Raw genomic sequence first — 19,171 nt, 5'->3', positions numbered from 1 at the left:
TGATATTAAGGTCAGGATACTGTGATGGCCACTCCAGAACCTTCACCTTTTTCTGCTGTAACCACTGGAGGGACAACTTGGCCTTGTGCTTAGGGTCATTGTCGTGCTGGAAAGTCCAAGTGCGTCCCATGCGCAGCTTTCGGGCAGAAGAATGCAAATTGTCTGCCAGTATTTTCTGATAACATGCTGCATTCATCTTGCCACAAGATTCCCCGTGCCTTTAGAGCTCACACACTCCCAAAACATCAATGAGCCACCACCATGCTTCACAGTGGGGATGGTATTCTTTTCACTATAGGCTTTGTTGACCCTTCTCCAATCATAGCGGTTATGGTTGTGACCATAAAGCTCTATTTTGGTCTAGTCACTCCAAATTACAGTGTGCAGAAGCTGTGAGGGTGTCAATGTGTGGTCAGGCATATTGTAACCGGGCTTGTTTGTGGCATTGGCACAGTAAAGGCTTCCTTCTGGAAACTCGACCATGCAGCTCATTTTTGTTCAAGTATTGTCGTATTGTGCTCCTTGAAACAACCACACTGTCTTTTTCCAGAGCAGCCTGTATTTCTCCTGAGGTTACACGTGGCTTTTTTTTTTTTTTTTTTGTATCCCTTCTGGCAGTTGTGGCTGAAGTCTTTCTTGGTCTACCTGACCTTGGCTTGGTATCAAGAGATCCCCGAATTTTCCACTTCTTAATAAGTGATTGAACAGTACTGACTGGCATTTTCAAGCCTTTGGATATCTTTTTATATCCTTTTCCATCTTTATAAAGTTCCATTACCTTGTTACGCAGGTCTTTTCACAGTTCTTTTCTGCTCCCCATGGCTCAGTATCTAGCCTGCTCAGTGCATTCACGTGAGAGCTAATAAACTCATTGACTATTTATACACAGACACTAATTGCAATTTAAAAAGCCACAGGTGTGGGAAATTAACCTTTAATTGCCACTTAAACCTGTGTGTGTCACCTTGTGTGTCTGTAACAAGGCCAAACATTCAAGGGTATGTAAACTTGATCAGGACCATTTGGTTGATTTCTGTTATCATTATGATTTAAAAAGGAGCCAAAAGCTATGTGATGATAAATGGCTTCATATGATCACTATCCTTAAATAAAATAAATTTTTTGCATGATCAGTCATATTTTCAAAATCAATGCCAAAATTTCACAATTTCTGCCAGGGTATGCAAACTTTTGAATACAACTGTGTGTATATATATATATATATATATATATACCTGTATATATATATATATATATATATATATATATATATATATATATATATATATATAAATGTATATATGTATTGCTTTTTTATCACTGTAAAAAGTGCGACCCCTGTCTTACTGTATATATTTGTATATACAAATATTTTGCAATAAACTTGAATAAATCATTTTTATACTTACAAATAATGTCTGTAAGTTCTATTATTTTGTTGTATTTGTGTATTGTACCATGTTTTTATTATTTGATAACTAGTGTTGTGTTCGAGTCCACCTTTGTCGAGTCCGAGTCAAGTCCGAGTCTTTAAACAATCAAGTCCGAGTTGAGTCAGAGTCCAAAAGGGGCAGAGTCGGACTCAAGACCCAGTTCATAACAGGCCGAGTCAGAGTCTGAATTAATCTGTTCATGAATCTGAATTAAAATTATAACTGTAAACTCAACATCAATATTTTAATCTTATTTTAAACTTCACAACTAAGAAAAACAGTTTATCAATATAAATGTAACAAAACACCTCTGTTGCATTTCATATATACATTTTATGATTAGTATCCTGCTGAAAAGATTTAAGTGGTTTCAGAATGAAAGCATATGCTTTAGGTGTATGAAGACAAAACTGTCCTTCAACACAATTCTTATTGCGTTCTGTTGACATTTCAATTTTTTGTTGCTTTTTCCACTCCACTCAAACATAGACTATAAAGAAAGTGAAAGCTGCGTTTGTCATTACAACCAGAGTTGTTATTATTTCAAATTTTAATTTAGTTTTTATTTCCACTTCATTTTCAATTTAATTTAGTTTTATTTATAATGATCCCCATCTAAAGAAATAATAGTCTATAATGAGATTTCTTTCTGAATCTTTTTTCTCTATCTGCCGACTGATTTGGGAAAATACAGGTGCATCTCAATAAATTAAAATGTCGTGGAAAAGTTCATTTATTTCAGTAATTCAACTCAAATTGTGAAACTTGTGTATTAAATAAATTCAATGCACATAGACTGAAGTAGTTTAAGTCTTTGGTACATTTAAAATAAAAACGTCATAACCAACTAAATTCACCTCGTAACATGAAGTTTAGCTTCATACACAAAATCTGTCATCGAATAATACATTTATTTTATAGTCTATAATTAAATTATAAACAAAACATATCACTGCCCAAAATATCCTAATATTTTACTGTTTATGGTTGAATGTTGTGAATGGTGGACAAATGCTGTAAAAGAATGTTGTGACGAGGAGGAGGGTGGGGCCGGGCTGTGACTATGCAGACCTGGCCCCCAATGGCGCTAATCAGCCGAGGAGCGGGATAAGAGCAGCGGAATGCGGCGCTTCGGGAAAGAGAGAGCCACAGGCAGCTGTGTGTGTATATTTGTGTTTGTGTCTTAGTTTAAATTAAATATGATTTTGACTGTTCAGCCAGTTCCCGCCTCCTCCTTACATTGGTGCTGAAGCCCAGGATGGAGGAAGGATGCGCTGTCGTGGAGTCCTCGCCACTGCCATCCACCCAGGGTAGCAGCCGCTGCCATCCGGCGGGGGATGGAGGAGTTGCTGCCAGCCTTCTAGATGCGGAGGAACAGCCACTGTCCGCGAGGGGAGGAGGGGATCGCTGCCGGACGCCTGGAGCAGTGGAGCCGCTGCCAGGGGCGGAGGAGTTCCCTACCAGCCGCCAAAACGCAGAAGGGCATTCCATCCGCCAGGGGTCGGAGGTGGTTGGTTTGATTCACGGCTTAGAAATATTTATTGAAGAATGTTTTTTTGTTTTTTTTTTATTCCTATTGAGAAAATAAAAAGGGAAAATACTTCTAGAACCAAGGCCACTGAAAAAGTTTGCACTCGCCGTTGCACTCTATAGTTTCTTTAAAATAAGACCAAAGGCAAAAACTGCCTCTTATATTTCTCCTGAATTCCTTGCAAAAGTCTTAGCAGTGGACATCTCTGGAAAAAATAAAAAAATATAATCATGTCTTATCACTGTGTAAAAAAAGTCCTAAATAACAAGACCTTGATATGGTGATGAATGCTTCAAGTCAATAAACCACATTGAGCTGGATTATGAGGCAATAAAGAGCTCCCTTCAAATGATGATGACAATAATCTAATGAGTGACATGTTTTGATAAACAGCCCTGTCCTTTTTCCAGACAAAGTCATTGGACGGTTAAGCCTCACAGGCGCAGATCGAGTCCTCTCTCCTATGGCTTCAGTGAAAGACCAGTTAGCCTATAATTTACTTTTTCTTTGCTGCTTATCTGAAAGTGGGGCTGGACGTATCATGTCAGATTGTGACAGTGCCATAAGAAAGAGGCAGTTAAGATGCCCAGATGGTTCAAATGTAATTGCAGTTTTTTCCTTTCTCTCTTTCTCTGTGAGCTAAAATAATATAGGAGGAATTAACCTGAGGGTTTCAAGACTATTGGATTTTAGTTTTTCTGGATATGAATCTGAGACATAAGTTTTGAGGAGCATCTTTAAGGTGTCAGAGCTGGAAACAGTCTCAACCTCAGAAAAGCATGCCCTTGTACTGCCCACACTCAATTCACTGACTGTCTGAAGCATATGGCACCATAAAAATGGCAAGAGCTGGCTAATATATATATATATATATATATATATATATATATATATATATATATATATATATATACACACACACACACACACACACATATACTGCATATACTGTATATCTATACACACAATTTTAATTTCCCCCAATCACTTTTACAATGACTTCTTGTAATAAATGTGTAAATATTTTAATTGTACTACTACTGCTGGCACATGCAGTATAAAAAGTGTATGTTTGTTATACCACAAGATGGAGGTTAGATTTGTAGCAATTTATAAGTTATAAAAGAAAACATTAAAAATATTACATTTATCCTCAGGCTCTTTTCTTACACATACATTTTTGCAATATTTTTAAAATGTAAATGTTCATAAGCCAAATGCATTTGCATGGGGGAAGGGGATAAAGTAAATAATAGATACAGCAAGAGTAAAAGATGATGCAACCTCTGCCCATATCTGTGCTTTGCCTATGTCTGCACTATGTAAGATACTGATAGATCCACTAGCCCTTGCAATCCGCTCTGAAAAAGAAATAACCTGTTTTAACCCAACTCTTGTGGCATTGATTGATTGGCTATGAGCATCGGACTTAATAACCTCTATCATACTATCCAACCCCTCTGCTGGCGGCAGGCACCAGTTTGTTTATGGGTGGCATCTCCTCCAATGTGCCATGTGTGTGAAAACTCTACCTGTGCTAATGGTCTGGGCTGAGGGATTGTACTGTCAGCTGGGAGTGAGGCCTCATTTTTCAACCTGCCTGCTGTCCATGTTTCCAGCCCTACAGAACAGCCCCTTCACGCCCTACCCTCTGTACCCCGATCATCTGTCAGCCTGGACCTCAGCTCCCATGATGCAGTGTGAAAGAGAGATGGGGTGTCAGCTCTAGTTGACTGTGAGTGACAGTGCTACATGTTCAATCAGGATGCATGGGGATGAAAATTTGCTGGTATGCCACATGGATTGAGTTTGTCCTGCTTGGTTAACTTATTCACATTGAAGGATAGCGTTCAGTGTTAATACCAGGGGAAGTAGCAACCTTTATGCCTTCTCGAAATTAACACACACTTTATGGAAAATATTCACCATCTTTTAAAAGATTTGTTTTGCTTGGTTCAGGGTCCCTACACCTTTAGACCAATGTATTCCATGAGTTTTCTGTGATATTTCCATTTCTTCTCCAGTTGTTTGTGATTATTGTATAAGGATTGTTTATTGGCCCGTCACGATTATTACCAGTGTTAGGTGTAAACTGATCACAAAGTAATTATAGTAACCTCAAAAGTAGTGTAACACATTACATTATACATTTGTGTAATCAGATTTCAGTTACTGAATTTTAATTAAGTTAATTACTTTTAAGTACAGTCTTTGGGTCACACATATTTCTAAAACATGAATTATGCTCATTTGTATGTCTGTTGCAATTTATGTGTCAGCTGAAGGGTGTGTAACAAAGTAAATATGGAAATAATTTTCAATGAAAAGAGCTTGTGTTTATTTTCTTTCTTTCTTTCTTTCTTTCTTTTTTTTGAGCAACTTACCGAACACTGAACATTTTACTATCCAAGTAATGGAATTTAAGCAAATATAAAAATGCCATGACCTTTTGTGTCTCATAAAAAAATAAATACAAATAAAAATCTGGCCAGTGCTGTTGCTAGTGGGGTGAAAGGTGGTAACATTTCTAGGGGCCCAAAGCTCCAGGGGGCCCACAACAAATTCGAAACTGTATTTTATTTTTTTTAATAGGTAAGGGGCCAGAACAATATACAGTCAGGGAGCCCAGAATTACTTGCTACGGCCCTGAGTCTGGCCATTCTCTGTTGATGTTCAAAGAACTGCTGCTCACTGGATGTTTTTTGTTTTGTTTTTTGTTTTGATTTGGGCACCTTTCAGAGTAAATTCTAGAGACTGCTGTGCATGAAAATCCCAGGAGATCAGCAGTTACAGAAATACTCAAACCAGCCCGTCTGGCATCAACAATCATCCATGTGATTATCTAATTAACCAATCATGTGGCAGCAGTGTATAAATTCATTCATAGATGGGTCAGGAGCTTCAGTTAATGTTCATATCAACCAGTGGGCTGCTCTCACTGCTACCGTCAGGCAGGCGGTATCGCCGCATCAGGACCCGCACTAGCCGACTTCATGACAGCTTCTTCCCCCAAGCAATCAGACTTTTGAACTCTTGATCGCTCAAGATACATATATCAGCACCACACTTTATTAGCCTCAGACTGGACTCACATTTTATACTTCTCTTAATAACACACTGGCAACTGACTAGCAACCGACAGCTGAATGTTAACACAACACTTCATATTTATTTCCACTGATTATTGCTTGGTACTGCACCCAAGACTTTCACCCACTGTTGCACTTGTGTATATGGTTGAGTGACAATAAAGGGATTTGATTTGATTTGATTAGAATGCAGAAAATATGTGATCTCAGTGATTTGGAGCATGGCATGATTGTTGGTGCCAGACAGGCTGGTTTGAGTATTTCTGTAACTGTTGATCTCCTGGGTTTTTCACACAAAACAGTCTCTAGAATTTACTCTGAATGTTGCCAAAAAAAAAAAAAAAAAAAAAAAAACACATCCTGTGAGTGGCAGTTCTGTGGACAGAAATGCCTAGTTGGAACTGACAAAGTCTACGGTAACTCAGATAACCGCTCTGTACAACTGTGGTGAGAAGAATAGCATCTCAGAATGCGGGTTGCCGTTGTTTTGGCGGCTTGAGGGGGACCTACATAATATTAGGCAGGTGGTTTTAATGTTGTGGCTGATCGGTGTATATACAGGTGCATCTCAATAAATTAGAATGTCGTGGAAAAGTTCATTTATTTCAGTAATTCAACTCAAATTGTGAAACTCGTGTATTAAATATATTCAGTGCACACAGACTGAAGTAGTTTAAGTCTTTGGTTCTTTTAATTGTGATGATTTTGGCTCACATTTAACAAAAACCCACCAATTCACTATCTCAAAAAATTAGAATACATCATAAGACCAATAAAAAAAAACATTTTTAGTGAATTGTTGGCCTTCTGGAAAGTATGTTCATTTACTGTATATGTACTCAATACTTGGTAGGGGCTCCTTTTGCTTTAATTACTGCCTCAATTCGGCGTGGCATGGAGGTGATCAGTTTGTGGCACTGCTGAGGTGGTATGGAAGCCCAGGTTTCTTTGACAGTGGCCTTCAGCTCATCTGCATTTTTTTGGTCTCTTGTTTCTCATTTTCCTCTTGACAATACCTCATAGATTCTCTATGGGGTTCATGTCTGGTGAGTTTGCTGGCCGGTCAAGCACACCAACACCATGGTCATTTAAGCAACTTTTGGTGCTTTTGGCAGTGTGGGCAGGTGCCAAATCTTGCTGGAAAATGAAATCAGCATCTTTAAAAAGCTGGTCAGCAGAAGGAAGCATGAAGTGCTCCAAAATTTATTGGTAAACGGGTGCAGTGACTTTGGTTTTCAAAAAACACAATGGACCAACACCAGCAGATGACATTGCACCCCAAATCATCACAGACTGTGGAAACTTAACACTGGACGTCAAGCAACTTGGGCTATGAGCTTCTCCACCCTTCCTCCAGACTCTAGGACCTTGGTTTCCAAATGAAATACAAAACTTGCTCTCATCTGAAAAGAGGACTTTGGAACACTGGGCAACAGTCCAGTTCTTCTTCTCCTTAGCCCAGGTAAGATGCCTCTGATGTTGTCTGTGGTTCAGGAGTGGCTTAACAAGAGGAATACGACAACTGTAGCCAAATTCCTTGACATGTCTGTGTGTGGTGGCTCTTGATGCCTTGACCCCAGCCTCAGTCCATTCCTTGTGAAGTTCACCCAAATTCTTGAATCGATTTTGCTTGACAATCATAAGGCTGCGGTTCTCTCGGTTGGTTGTGCATCTTTTTCTTCCACACTTTTTCCTTCCACTCAACTTTCTGTTAACATGCTTGGGTACAGCACTCTGTGAACAGCCAGCTTCTTTGGCAATGAATGTTTGTGGCTTACCCTCCTTGTGAAGGGTGTCAATGATTGTCTTCTGGACAACTGTCAGATCAGCAGTCTTCCCCATGATTGTGTAGCCTAGTGAACCAAACTGAGAGACCATTTTGAAGGCTCAGGAAACCTTTGCAGGTGTTTTGAGTTGATTAGCTGAATGGCATGTCACCATATTCTAATTTTTTGAGATAGTGAATTGGTGGGTTTTTGTTAAATGTGAGCCAAAATCATCACAATTAAAAGAACCAAAGACTTAAACTACTTCAGTCTGTGTGCATTGAATTTATTTAATACACGAGTTTCACAATTTGAGTTGAATTACTGAAATAAATGAACTTTTCCACGACATTCTAATTTATTGAGATGCACCTGTATATGCTGCTTTTTTGTGTCTTATTTTCTGGTGCTACATAGAATGTAATATAGAGCTGTTCAGCAGTGATGTCAATTTGTAGGTGAACCCGGAAGGCTGCTTTACCGTGGGATCCCTCTGGAATTTCCAGTTGGTTTTTCCTTTATTTTATTTTTTATTTTTTTTTAGTAAAATAAGGTCTGTGGAAAACATTACTTACAGATACTTGAACGTTTTGTTCTACAACAGAAAATACACAGTCATACCTCAAACAAGAATTAAAAAATGTTTGCTGCAAACGAGTTACTCGATAAGGACTAAAAATAACACAAGTATGTGAAAGAACGTGCCTGACAAAAAAAAAAAAAAGAACTTGGTTGTTCTTAAATAACTTAAAAAATATTTTTTTATTTAATGAATCTATTATATGATTAATTTAATTTTAATTAATTAATTGTAATTATATTTATTTTTCACACATTATACATTTGCACATATACAGTGAAATTCTTTTTTTCACATATCCCAGCTAAGCTGGGGTCAGAGTGCAGGGTCAGCCATGGTACAGCACCCCTGGAGCGGATAGGGTCAAGGGCCTTGCTCAAGGGCCCAACAGTGGCATCTTGGCAGTGCTGGGGCTTGAACCCCTTAACCGCTGCCCCACAAGTATGAATAAATGACTCCTTGAAGTGTATGGGTATAAAGCTTGTGACATGAAAAAAAAAAAATATTAAAATGGATGTGTTGCTCATGTCACAGTGTAAGCTTAAACCACACTCACATTAAGTATGAAAATTTGTATAACAATTAATTGTCAAAATGTCCTAATCATGATGAGCCCTAAAACAGACAATTAAATCATTAATCAAAATTATTTGTATGACAATTAATCATCAGCCAAATTTCATAATCATGACAATCTTAATTGTTTACATTCATTTTATATAGATTGAATTCATCAAGAAAAAATAAATATTAGAATATTACATATTTTAGAGCTGAGAATAACTTGAAAAACATATACTGACAATAAAAAACAAAATTTTAATAACAGTTATAATTTCATTACTTTTCCAGATTGTCAAGATCATTGGTTCAGAATCGGCTCTTTCATCCCTAAATTATGCGCTCACATACTGAACATACATGTTTTTATGATCCATCATGCACACGTGTCTACATACACATGTATACATGTATGTGTGCACAGAAACACACAGAGACTCAAGAGTGCACGCACACACACACACACACACACACACAATGAAGAAGTTTGAGGGTAAAATAGATATTTTCCTTACCATAAATTCCTGTTGATATGCATGGAAATGCCTGTAAAGGGAAAAGAGGCCAAAAGTAAGCAAACTCTGTAAATACAAGCATTTCTAGCATGCACAGACACAAATTCTGACCCAAAACCAATCAGGAAGGAGAAAATGTCTTTAACACTCATACAAACTCAAGTCAATCTTTCCATTTCATTGTTCTTGAAGCTTAACTGGTAGGGCATGGTACTACCAATGTCAATATCATGGATTATATCTTGAATGCACCCTTTGAGTCGCTTTGGATAAAAATGTCTGCCAAATGCATAAATGCACATGTACAGAGTTCAGTGGGGCAGGCTATAAAATGTTTTTGAGTTTTTTTCATTTACTGCTTGCAGTTTGATAACATACATGAGTTACAATAAACCAAACACTATGAAATGAACATGAACTGTGCTTTTCCAAGAAATTTGGTATTCACTGTACATAGAATGTTTCATTAAAGCCGGTGGGGATAATTGCTAATCCAGACTTTCTCCAAACATCAAATATATATTAAAAGGCCTAAAGACATTGGTTGCTGCTTCTTACAGAGTGAACATGTTTATTTTTGTGGATCTCTGGGCTATGCAAAATCACTTCTCTGAAACCAGCTTCATCACTTCAAAGAACAGGATGAAATTAATACATTTTCCTGTTGAGATAGATAGTGTTCTTGTTGTAGGAGCACCGATTTGACACAACATGACTTGTGGACAAAACATGTAACTCCATTTGAGACAGACAACATATATTCGTATACTATACAATAACAGAACAGCGATATCACCACCTGTAGGTTTGTAGAAAGATGTGTCAAACTGCATTTCAATTTACTTCCCCTAGCGATAGGTTTCAAAAGCAACGTTCTGCCTGTCGTCTGCTGTTGATCTAATTAATCTGACAGTTAATTAAGTGGCAGCCATATTTCAGTATGCCAGGACCCATTCTGTAGCTGGAAGAGAAGGGGCCATCTGGGACCTGTACATCAGTCTATATGATGCATGGAGAGCATGTTGTGCACTATAATTCAATACTCCTGAAAATTATAATTGATCCACTTATGAGTCTGGACTTTATGATGTCCTGGTTATTCATGAAGGGTAAACATAACCTTGGGTTGAAGCACTTGAAATGGTGCTTTTGGTCTGTTATGATGATGCAGCTAAAGGTGAATTGTGTCATTTAATTCCAGCCTGATCTCAAGACAATTACCTGACAGTGGCGACATTTTTGCACAATGATATGACGTGGTTCTTTACACATATCAGCTCCAAATTGAAATGCTCACTGTGTGGCACTAAAAGTGAGTCAAATGTTCTTCAGATGAGTTTAAGGTTAATGCTAGGCCTGTCACGATTATTAAATAACTGTCTGATCACAGTTATTTGATCTAACCGTGATTCTTTGAGACAACTGCAATTATTGGGCATTCAAATCCCAATCACATTTTAATACCCAAATAAGGGCTTTTTAAGCTAATATACAGTATAAATGCCATGAACGGTGCATTTGTGTTTCATTCAGTTGAACTCCGTGCCCGAGCGTCACTGAGCAACACTATGGAGGTCAACAAACTCCTGTCCTAAAGGGCGTGAAGCGCTCTGATGCACACGCTGTCAACAGAGGTTCATGCCAAACTCCTGCGAAATCATAAACTAACAAGTATAAACTTTGATAGTGAATGCAAAACGCTCTGGTTTCACTTTAAATGATCGTGTAACGTCAAATGTTCCAGGTTCATACACGCTGTGTTAATGACATGCAGTGACAAAGAGGAGACGCACGCTTTCTCAATTTCCAGCCTGATCTTTTTTGGAGACACCTATAACAAGTTTTGCAAAAATGTATATAGAGTCATGTTTTCACAATGAGACCAGGTTGTTTATTTCTGTGGAGTAGACAGTAGATTACAAGCTCATTTAAAGGAACAGTTCATCCAAAAATAAAATTTCTCTCATCATTTACACACTCTCATGCCATCCCAGATGTGTATGACTTTCTTTCTTCTGCAGAACATAAATTGTGATTTTTAGAAGAATATCTCAGTTCTGTATTTCCAGACAATGCAAGTCAATGGGTGCCAAAAGTTTGACACTCCAAAATGCACACAAACACAGCATAAAAGTAATCCATATGACTCCAGTGGTTTAACCCATATTTTCAGAAGTGATATGATGTGTGGGTGAGTAATAGATCAATATATATGTAATTTTTTGCTTGAAATTCTTCTCCTTTCCCAGTATGTATAAATAATGTGAATCACGAAAAATACAAGAAGAAGAATGTAAGTGATCTGTTTCTCACCCATATCATTTCACTTCTGAAGTTATTGATTTAACCACTGGAGTCTTATGGATATTTTGGAGCTTCAAATGTTTGGCACCCATTCACTTGCATTGTATGAACAAAATAAGCTGATATATCCTTCTAAAAATCATCGTTTGTGTTAAGCTGATGAAAAAGTCAAACATCTGGGATGGCGTAAGGGTGAGTAAATGATGAGATAATTTCCATTTTTGGGTGAACTATTCCTTTAAACTCAAAATACATCAATATATTCTAATATACTATTTTCATATAATACTTACTTCGATCAGTCACAACATTAAAACCACCTGCCTAATATTGTGTAGGTCCCCCTCGTGCTGCCAAAACAGCTCTGACCCGTCGAGGCATGGACTCCACAAGACCTCTGATGGTGTCCTGTGGTATCTGGCACCATGGTACATGTCAAAGTAACATCCACATGAATGCCAGGACCCAAGGTTTCCCAGCAAAAACATTGCCCAGAGCATCACACTGCCTCCGCCGGCCTGCCTTCTTCCCATAGTGCATCCAGCTGCCATCTCTTCCCCAGGTAAATGACAAACATGCACCCAGCCCACCACATGATCTAAAAGAAAATGTGATTCATCAGACCAGGCCACCTTCTTCCACTGCTCCATGGTCCAGTTCTGACGCTCACATGCCCATTTGTAGGTGCATTCGGCGGTGGACGGGGTCAGCATGGGCACTCTGACCAGTCTGCGGCTTCGCAGCCCTATACACAGCAAACTGCGATGCACTGTGTGTTCTGACACCTTTCTATCATGGCCAGCAATACGTTTTTCAGCAGTTTGTGCTCCAGTAGCACTTCTGTGGGGTCGGACCAGGCAGGCTAGCCTTCGCTCCCCACATGCATCAATGAGCCTAGGGTGCCCATGACCCTGTTGCCGGTTCACTGGTTGTCCTTCCTTGGACCACGTTTGGTAGGTACTAACCACTGCATACTGGGAACACCCTACAAGACCTGCTGTTTTGGAGATGCTCTGACCCAGTGGTCCAGCCATTACAATTTGGACCTTGTCAAAGTTGCTCAAATCCTTACGCTTGTCCATTTTTCCTCCTTCCAGTACATGAAATTCAAGAACTGACTGTTCACTTGTTGCTTAATATATCCCACCCCTTGACAGGTGCCATTGTAACTAGATAATCGATGTTATTCACTTCACCTGTCAGTGGTTTTAATGTTATGGCTGATCAGTGTATATATTTTTTCAATAAATATCCTTTTTAGCTAGTCTGGGAACTTTTTCCTTTGTACATGTTTGTGTCCAGTGATAAACACAAGCCCTTAGCAAATTATGGTTTACCTCGCACCTTTTTTCTCTTTACTTTCCTCATTGCGACTTGGTCCGTGTCTTTGCTGTTTGTTAGAAAAGTTAAACCAGGGAAAAAACAGTCCTAAGAACTGGAATATGTGATCATTCTCCATAGCCTGCCACATTCACTCTGTTTACCTCTCACGGCATCACCAAAAGACAGATCAGTTACGTACCACAGTGGAAAAAGAAACCTTACCCTCCCCAGCTGGCTCAGATCAGCACGGAATGGTTTTGTGCTGAGAACTGTTCGGCCCGATGGTGGAAAAGCAGCTTATTAGAACAGATTGCAAAATTCTGTGACTCTTTTGTCACCAAAAATAATTGCAAAAATACAATTTTTTTTATTTTACTAACAGGTTTCGTGAACACTCCCACTACCCTGATGAAGGCTTTCTTAGCCAAAACATGTTGGCCGTTATATATGTTTTAGATGTTGTAGCCCGGTTAAATAAAGGCTTTTTAATTCATACCACACGAGTGCCTTGGATTATTCTCTTTTTTCAAGAATTTTTGTAACCCCTTTTTCCAGTGAGCACCAGTGGGTATACTTTTTTTGACACCTTTGTAGCACACTTTTGTTTTTTTTTTGTTTTTTTACTCAAAACTGAGCAATGATTTGATAGTTCTAGAGAGCCAGTGTTTACACTTTTCAGGGAAATCAGCCTACAAATGGCATACTTAAAGTCTGCATAAGAAAAAACATTTCAAAATCAAAACAATTACACACATCACATTTAACTTGTCAATGAAAGTTGGGGGAGAAAAAAAAACAAAGTGCTGAATATTGCATTATTAGTATATGTTGACACTACAGGTGATCGTGATAATTCCAAAGGCCCTTTTTTTTTTTTTTTTTTTTTTTTTTTTTTTTTTTAAACCACATTTCAGAACTGCAATGAACATTTAAGACTGTACTGGTTTAATATTTAAACTTCTTTTGCTTGGCAGGACTTTCTAAGCTCAACTGGGAGCCCTTTTTAATAAGATTTCCATATAAGTTTTCATGAACTTTTAATTCATTTTGGGACATAAATATGATCCGGAAAGGAAGCTAGCTTTTTGACCAAAAAAATAAAAAAAATAAAAATAAAAAAGAATAAAGTTATGTAAATCTTTGCATTGTTTATTCAGGGGTATTTGTTTGTGTGTATTTGTGTATTATCTGATAACTTATATATACTTTTCTGAGCTGATACTAGCAAAACTAGTAGTTTTCTTATGTGCCACAAAAAAAGACCAGAGCGACTCAGGGAGAAACAGAGCAACTCTGATATTTATGGCCATATTTTTTTAAAAGATTAAAAACTTACCATACTGTAATAGGTCTGGCTCTGCATCACTTTGCACCAGATGTATTACTCAAGAGCTGGTTTAGAGCGGCGAGAACCATAATTTTTCCACAAAAATGTGTTCCACGCGCCTGTTCCACATTCATCATTTAGTATATTAATAAACAGTAAAGAGGAGATATTTATTCAAAGCTCTCATTTGTCTCCACAAACCAGCTGAATCTGTGTTTTAGCGCAGAATTTATCACCAGAAAAGTGTGACCACTGCGTTAATGCAGCATTATGACAAATGCAAATTTCCCTATCATTTCTGAACACAGCCATTTGTTTAGATGTAGATTAGAAAGTAGAAACCATTCAACAAATAAGTAAGTGATAAAAAGGTGTGAATGCCGTTGTGAGCAGCATTAATGCTGTCGCTCTGACCAGCTCAGAAGCTGTTTAATGGCACTCTAAAATGCTGCTAATAAGGCTTTGTTTTAAAAATGTTTGAAGTGCTAAAAGTAGGTATTTTCCATATCAAATGAGGTTTTGTGTTTTGGCGAGAGGTTTAACACAAAGCAGACTATAATTGCAATAATGCTTCACTAACAGAACATTAGAGGAAAAACAAAAACAAAACAATGCAGATATCATTTCAGGTGACAGCTGCACAAATCAAAGGCAGTCTAGCTTTTCAAGGAACAGATGAGCCCCCTGCAGAGCTGTGCACCTCTGATTACAAACCATAACTTACTGTTACAATTAAAACATCACAACGGTACAGCAGATGACGTGACATTATCCAGCAGATGCACATAAGCTGATACCAGACTGTACACTCATATTTTCTTGCATGTTTTTACAATTTCTCACTGTTTTTCCAGAAAGGAAGGGCTATGTTTGGCTTTTTATTATTTTACAGTTTTGTGTCAAGGCTCTGGTTGTCAAAATCAAAATCAATAAAATCAAAAGTCTTTCACTAAAGCTTTCGACCTTTCCAGGTGTTCGTCTCGCTCTGGCTCAAATCCCCATGATGAGTGGTGGAGGAGCTCTGCTCAAAACAATGTAAGCACACTCAGCTGAGCCTCAGCAGAGTTCAAATAAAGACATGCTCAACTCCAACATGCTGGACTGTTTTTCTTGATGTTCTGTTCTGTCTCAGTTATGGGAACTTTTAAGGCTACTTTAAAGGGATAGTTCACACAAAAATTAAAGTTCTGCCATCTTATACTCACCCTCGTGTTGTTTTAAACCCATATAACATTCAGTCATTCACTCATTCTTCCATGGAACAGAAAAGAAGACAAAAGTTAGACAAAATGATTTAGTCACCATTTACTTTTATTGCATTTTTTTTTTTTTTTTCATTCAGTGAAAGTGAATGGTGACTTGCTGTAGACTGTCATTCTGTCTAATATCATCTTTTGTGTTCCATGCAAGAAAGAATGTCATATGGGTTATTTACAGCATGATAAAACCATCAAATCCTTGATTTATCTTGACAAACCAGACATCATTAGAAATGTCTAAGACTCAAACTTCACTATTTTGACCTCTGTTTTACAATTGAAATCTTGAAAACACCAATTTTTCAAAATTCAATACCTTTCCAACAGATAAAATCAAGGCTATTTATTTTTATTTTATTTTTTAAATCATCACATTACAGAAGCAATAGGTTGTGACTGCAGTGTAATGTTAAGAATTATTTCAGGTTCAATTCAAGTTAAGCTCAATCAACAGCATTTGTGGCATGATGTTGATTACCACAACAATCAATTTCCACTTGTCCATTTCTGGGTTACAGTGAGGCACTTACAATGGAAGTCAATGGAGCCAATCCGAAAACGTTAAAATACTCACTGTTTCAAAAGTAAAGCCACAAGACAAACAATATGTGTGTTAACATGATTTTAGTGTGATAAAATCACTTATTAACCTTCTTTTTTTATTTTTTGTGTAAAGTTATATCCAATTTTACAACTCTGTTGCCATGACGACGTAACGTCGTAAACCCTGAAAAGGATGTAAGAATAATGAATTAAATTGCTTTACAGCTCAAGAAATCTATAATTTTTAACATAAGAATTAATATTATAAGATGCTCCAAGCCTCACTGTAACCTCGATTTTTGCTTTTTATAAAGAAAAAGAAGGGACGAGTTGAAACTGTTTTTTTGTGGTAATCAACATTATGCCACAAATGCTGTCGATTGAGCTAAACTTGCATTGAACCTGGAATATTCCTTTAATTTTAACCTAGTTTACCAAGTGTATTAAATGGCACTGACCGGTCTATATTTAAATTATAGATCATCAAACCATTTATTTTGCATATTTTGTATTATGATTATTTTTTATGTTTCAAATAGTGTTTTCTGATTATGTCTCTGATTGTCGTTTTTATAATGTGTATTGAAATAATAATCTCTATTGGAATTATCATCCGAAAGGCAATTGTCCTCTTTCAAAAACAATCACACCATTTCAGCAAAATCAGTTAATCAATTTTCAATTAAATACATGCTAATCTTTTCCCCTAGCAATAAATAGAAGAAAACATTAGAAGATATCCTTTACATCTACAGCCTGTGTACTGACTTGATAGAGCACAATATAGGATACAAAAAAAAAAAAAAAAAAAAAATAGGAACATGCACATCCATTTGCTGTACATGAGCACATATTGATCAGAAATAATTACTTGAATCAAAAATGATAACATGCTTGTGTGTACAATATCTAAACTTATTTTACTTGCAGCAATTATACAGTAGTAAAAGAGCAGAGACAGAGCTCCATTTTTAACAATGTCATCTCAATATCGAGTTGTGTAAACACACACACAACCACACAAGCGGTGTCTGACTAAGCAGATCTAGACCGTGGAGGTGGTAACAGCTTCAATGTGCAGGATACACAACTAAGAATGCCCAAAGTTCACTAGTTGTTTTAGCTCGACACGGTTACGCCACTATATCCATGACCAGCAACATGACTTGTTTATTCATTAGACTGGTGCATTTATATCAAACCGCCACCTTAATTAACAAGGCTGACATTATTACACTTCTGCAGTGACTTATGATCCTGCGTCTGGATTATTATTTCAGATCTGTCAGTTCATTAGTACCGGATCAGGCTTACGGCTTGCTTGCAGCAGCTTGTGAAAATTGGTCACCAGGGAAACAATTCCACTGCAATCGCTCTTCCCTAATCAATCACATCCTCTTGTGTTCTTTGGGTTGTTTATTAACTTCTTAGTATTATTTATAATGGGTGCACCTTCTTTGCTGGAACTCCCACTAGATTTAAGAGTAGCGCTTAATTGAATGTATTGCTGTATGTGTCAGGGTTTTTGCACGTGTCAACAGGCCCACAATTTTTATTTACACAACTTGTGTTTAAGTGGGTGATCAAAGTTAGGGTTGTGCACAATTACATATTTTTACAACTGACAAGTGGTCCTAATTAAGCTCTGTATAATTAAGCTGGTTTTACGCCAAGTTCACCAGTTACCGACTAGACCAGGGCTACTTGCACAGATGGATCCCTGTAGCCTTGAGGGCCAAGTTCTTAATCTTAATATAAATTTGTATGTACAGTTTATATAGTATACTGTATAATAATTTATAATATTCTCAGCTTTCTGTTGTTGGCTGACAGAAGTGGAACCCGACGTGGTCTTCTACTTTTGTAGCCCATTCGCCTCAAGTTTTGACATGTTGTGCATTCTGAGATGCTATTCTGCTCACTACAATTGTACAGTGTGGTTATGTGAGTTACCATAGCTTTGTCAGCTTGAACCAGTCTGGCCATTCTCCGTTGACCTCTTTCATCAGCATTTCCGTCTGCAGAACTGCCGCTCACTGGATGTTTTTTTGTTTTGTTTTTTGCCACCATTCTGAGTAAACTCTACAGACTGTTGTGCGTGAAAATCCCAGGAAATCAGCACTTAAAAATACTCAAACCAGCCCGTCTGACACCAAGAATCATGCAACGATCGAAATCACTGAGATTAAATTTTATTTTTCCATATTCTGATGGTTGATTTTAAAATTAACTGAAGCTCCTGACCCAAATATGCATGATTTTATGCATTGCACTGTTGCCACATGATTGGCTGATTAGATAAGTGCATGAATAAGTAGGTGTAAAGGTGGACCTAATAAAGTGGTTGGTGAGTGTTTATTTTTTATGATGAAATCATAATGCAGACCGCAAAAGATTGCTCGAGAGCCATGTGTTGAGTAGAGCTGGTCTTTATGCATTACTTTGCAATAAACTGTACGGACGCTAAGCACAGCTCTTCAATAGGGTGATGAACAGATTCTTATAGCTGAATACGATGCTGGCAGTCTAACAAGGTTTACTAACCAGAAGCAATGTGATAAAAGCCTTTTCTTTTTCATGTTCATATGCTCCAACCATGACAAGCGATGTGCAACTGGACAATCTGACAATCAGTTGGCTTCTGTTTCTTTGGCTAAATCTAATTGGTCTAAAATACCACTTCACATAAAATATCAAATAACACCTGGTCGGTTCATGGTACAACAGTAATGGCAACTGAAAATATGAAAGCTACAAAAGTTCAGAAAAAAATAAAATAATAATAATAATAATAATAATAATAATAATAATGTTATATATATATATATATATATATATATATATATATATATATATATATTTTAGATAAACTCACTATTCAACTTCATTAACTGACTAGTGGGTTGTTGGGTGACAGGTCAACCATAGCCCATTCCTAAG

At 37.4% G+C, this 19,171-nt stretch overlaps 1 protein-coding gene across 2 annotated transcripts in view; it reads right to left on the bottom strand.

Annotated features, from left to right (window-relative positions):
• The window catches only part of macrod2 (mono-ADP ribosylhydrolase 2), a 790,103-nt gene that overhangs the window by 229,463 nt on the left and 541,469 nt on the right, over positions 1-19,171 (bottom strand). For both annotated transcript variants that reach the window (XM_051651963.1, XM_051651964.1), the window contains exon 7: positions 9,476-9,506. In XM_051651963.1, the coding sequence (XP_051507923.1) occupies positions 9,476-9,506 (31 nt within the window). The remainder of the gene's footprint in view (positions 1-9,475; positions 9,507-19,171) is intronic.

The sequence above is a fragment of the Myxocyprinus asiaticus genome, chromosome 23, assembly GCF_019703515.2.
Source record: "Myxocyprinus asiaticus isolate MX2 ecotype Aquarium Trade chromosome 23, UBuf_Myxa_2, whole genome shotgun sequence".
Lineage (NCBI taxonomy): Eukaryota > Metazoa > Chordata > Actinopteri > Cypriniformes > Catostomidae > Myxocyprinus > Myxocyprinus asiaticus.
The sequence above is the reverse complement of the archived record's forward strand: the minus strand, read 5'-3'. Positions and strand labels throughout refer to the sequence as shown.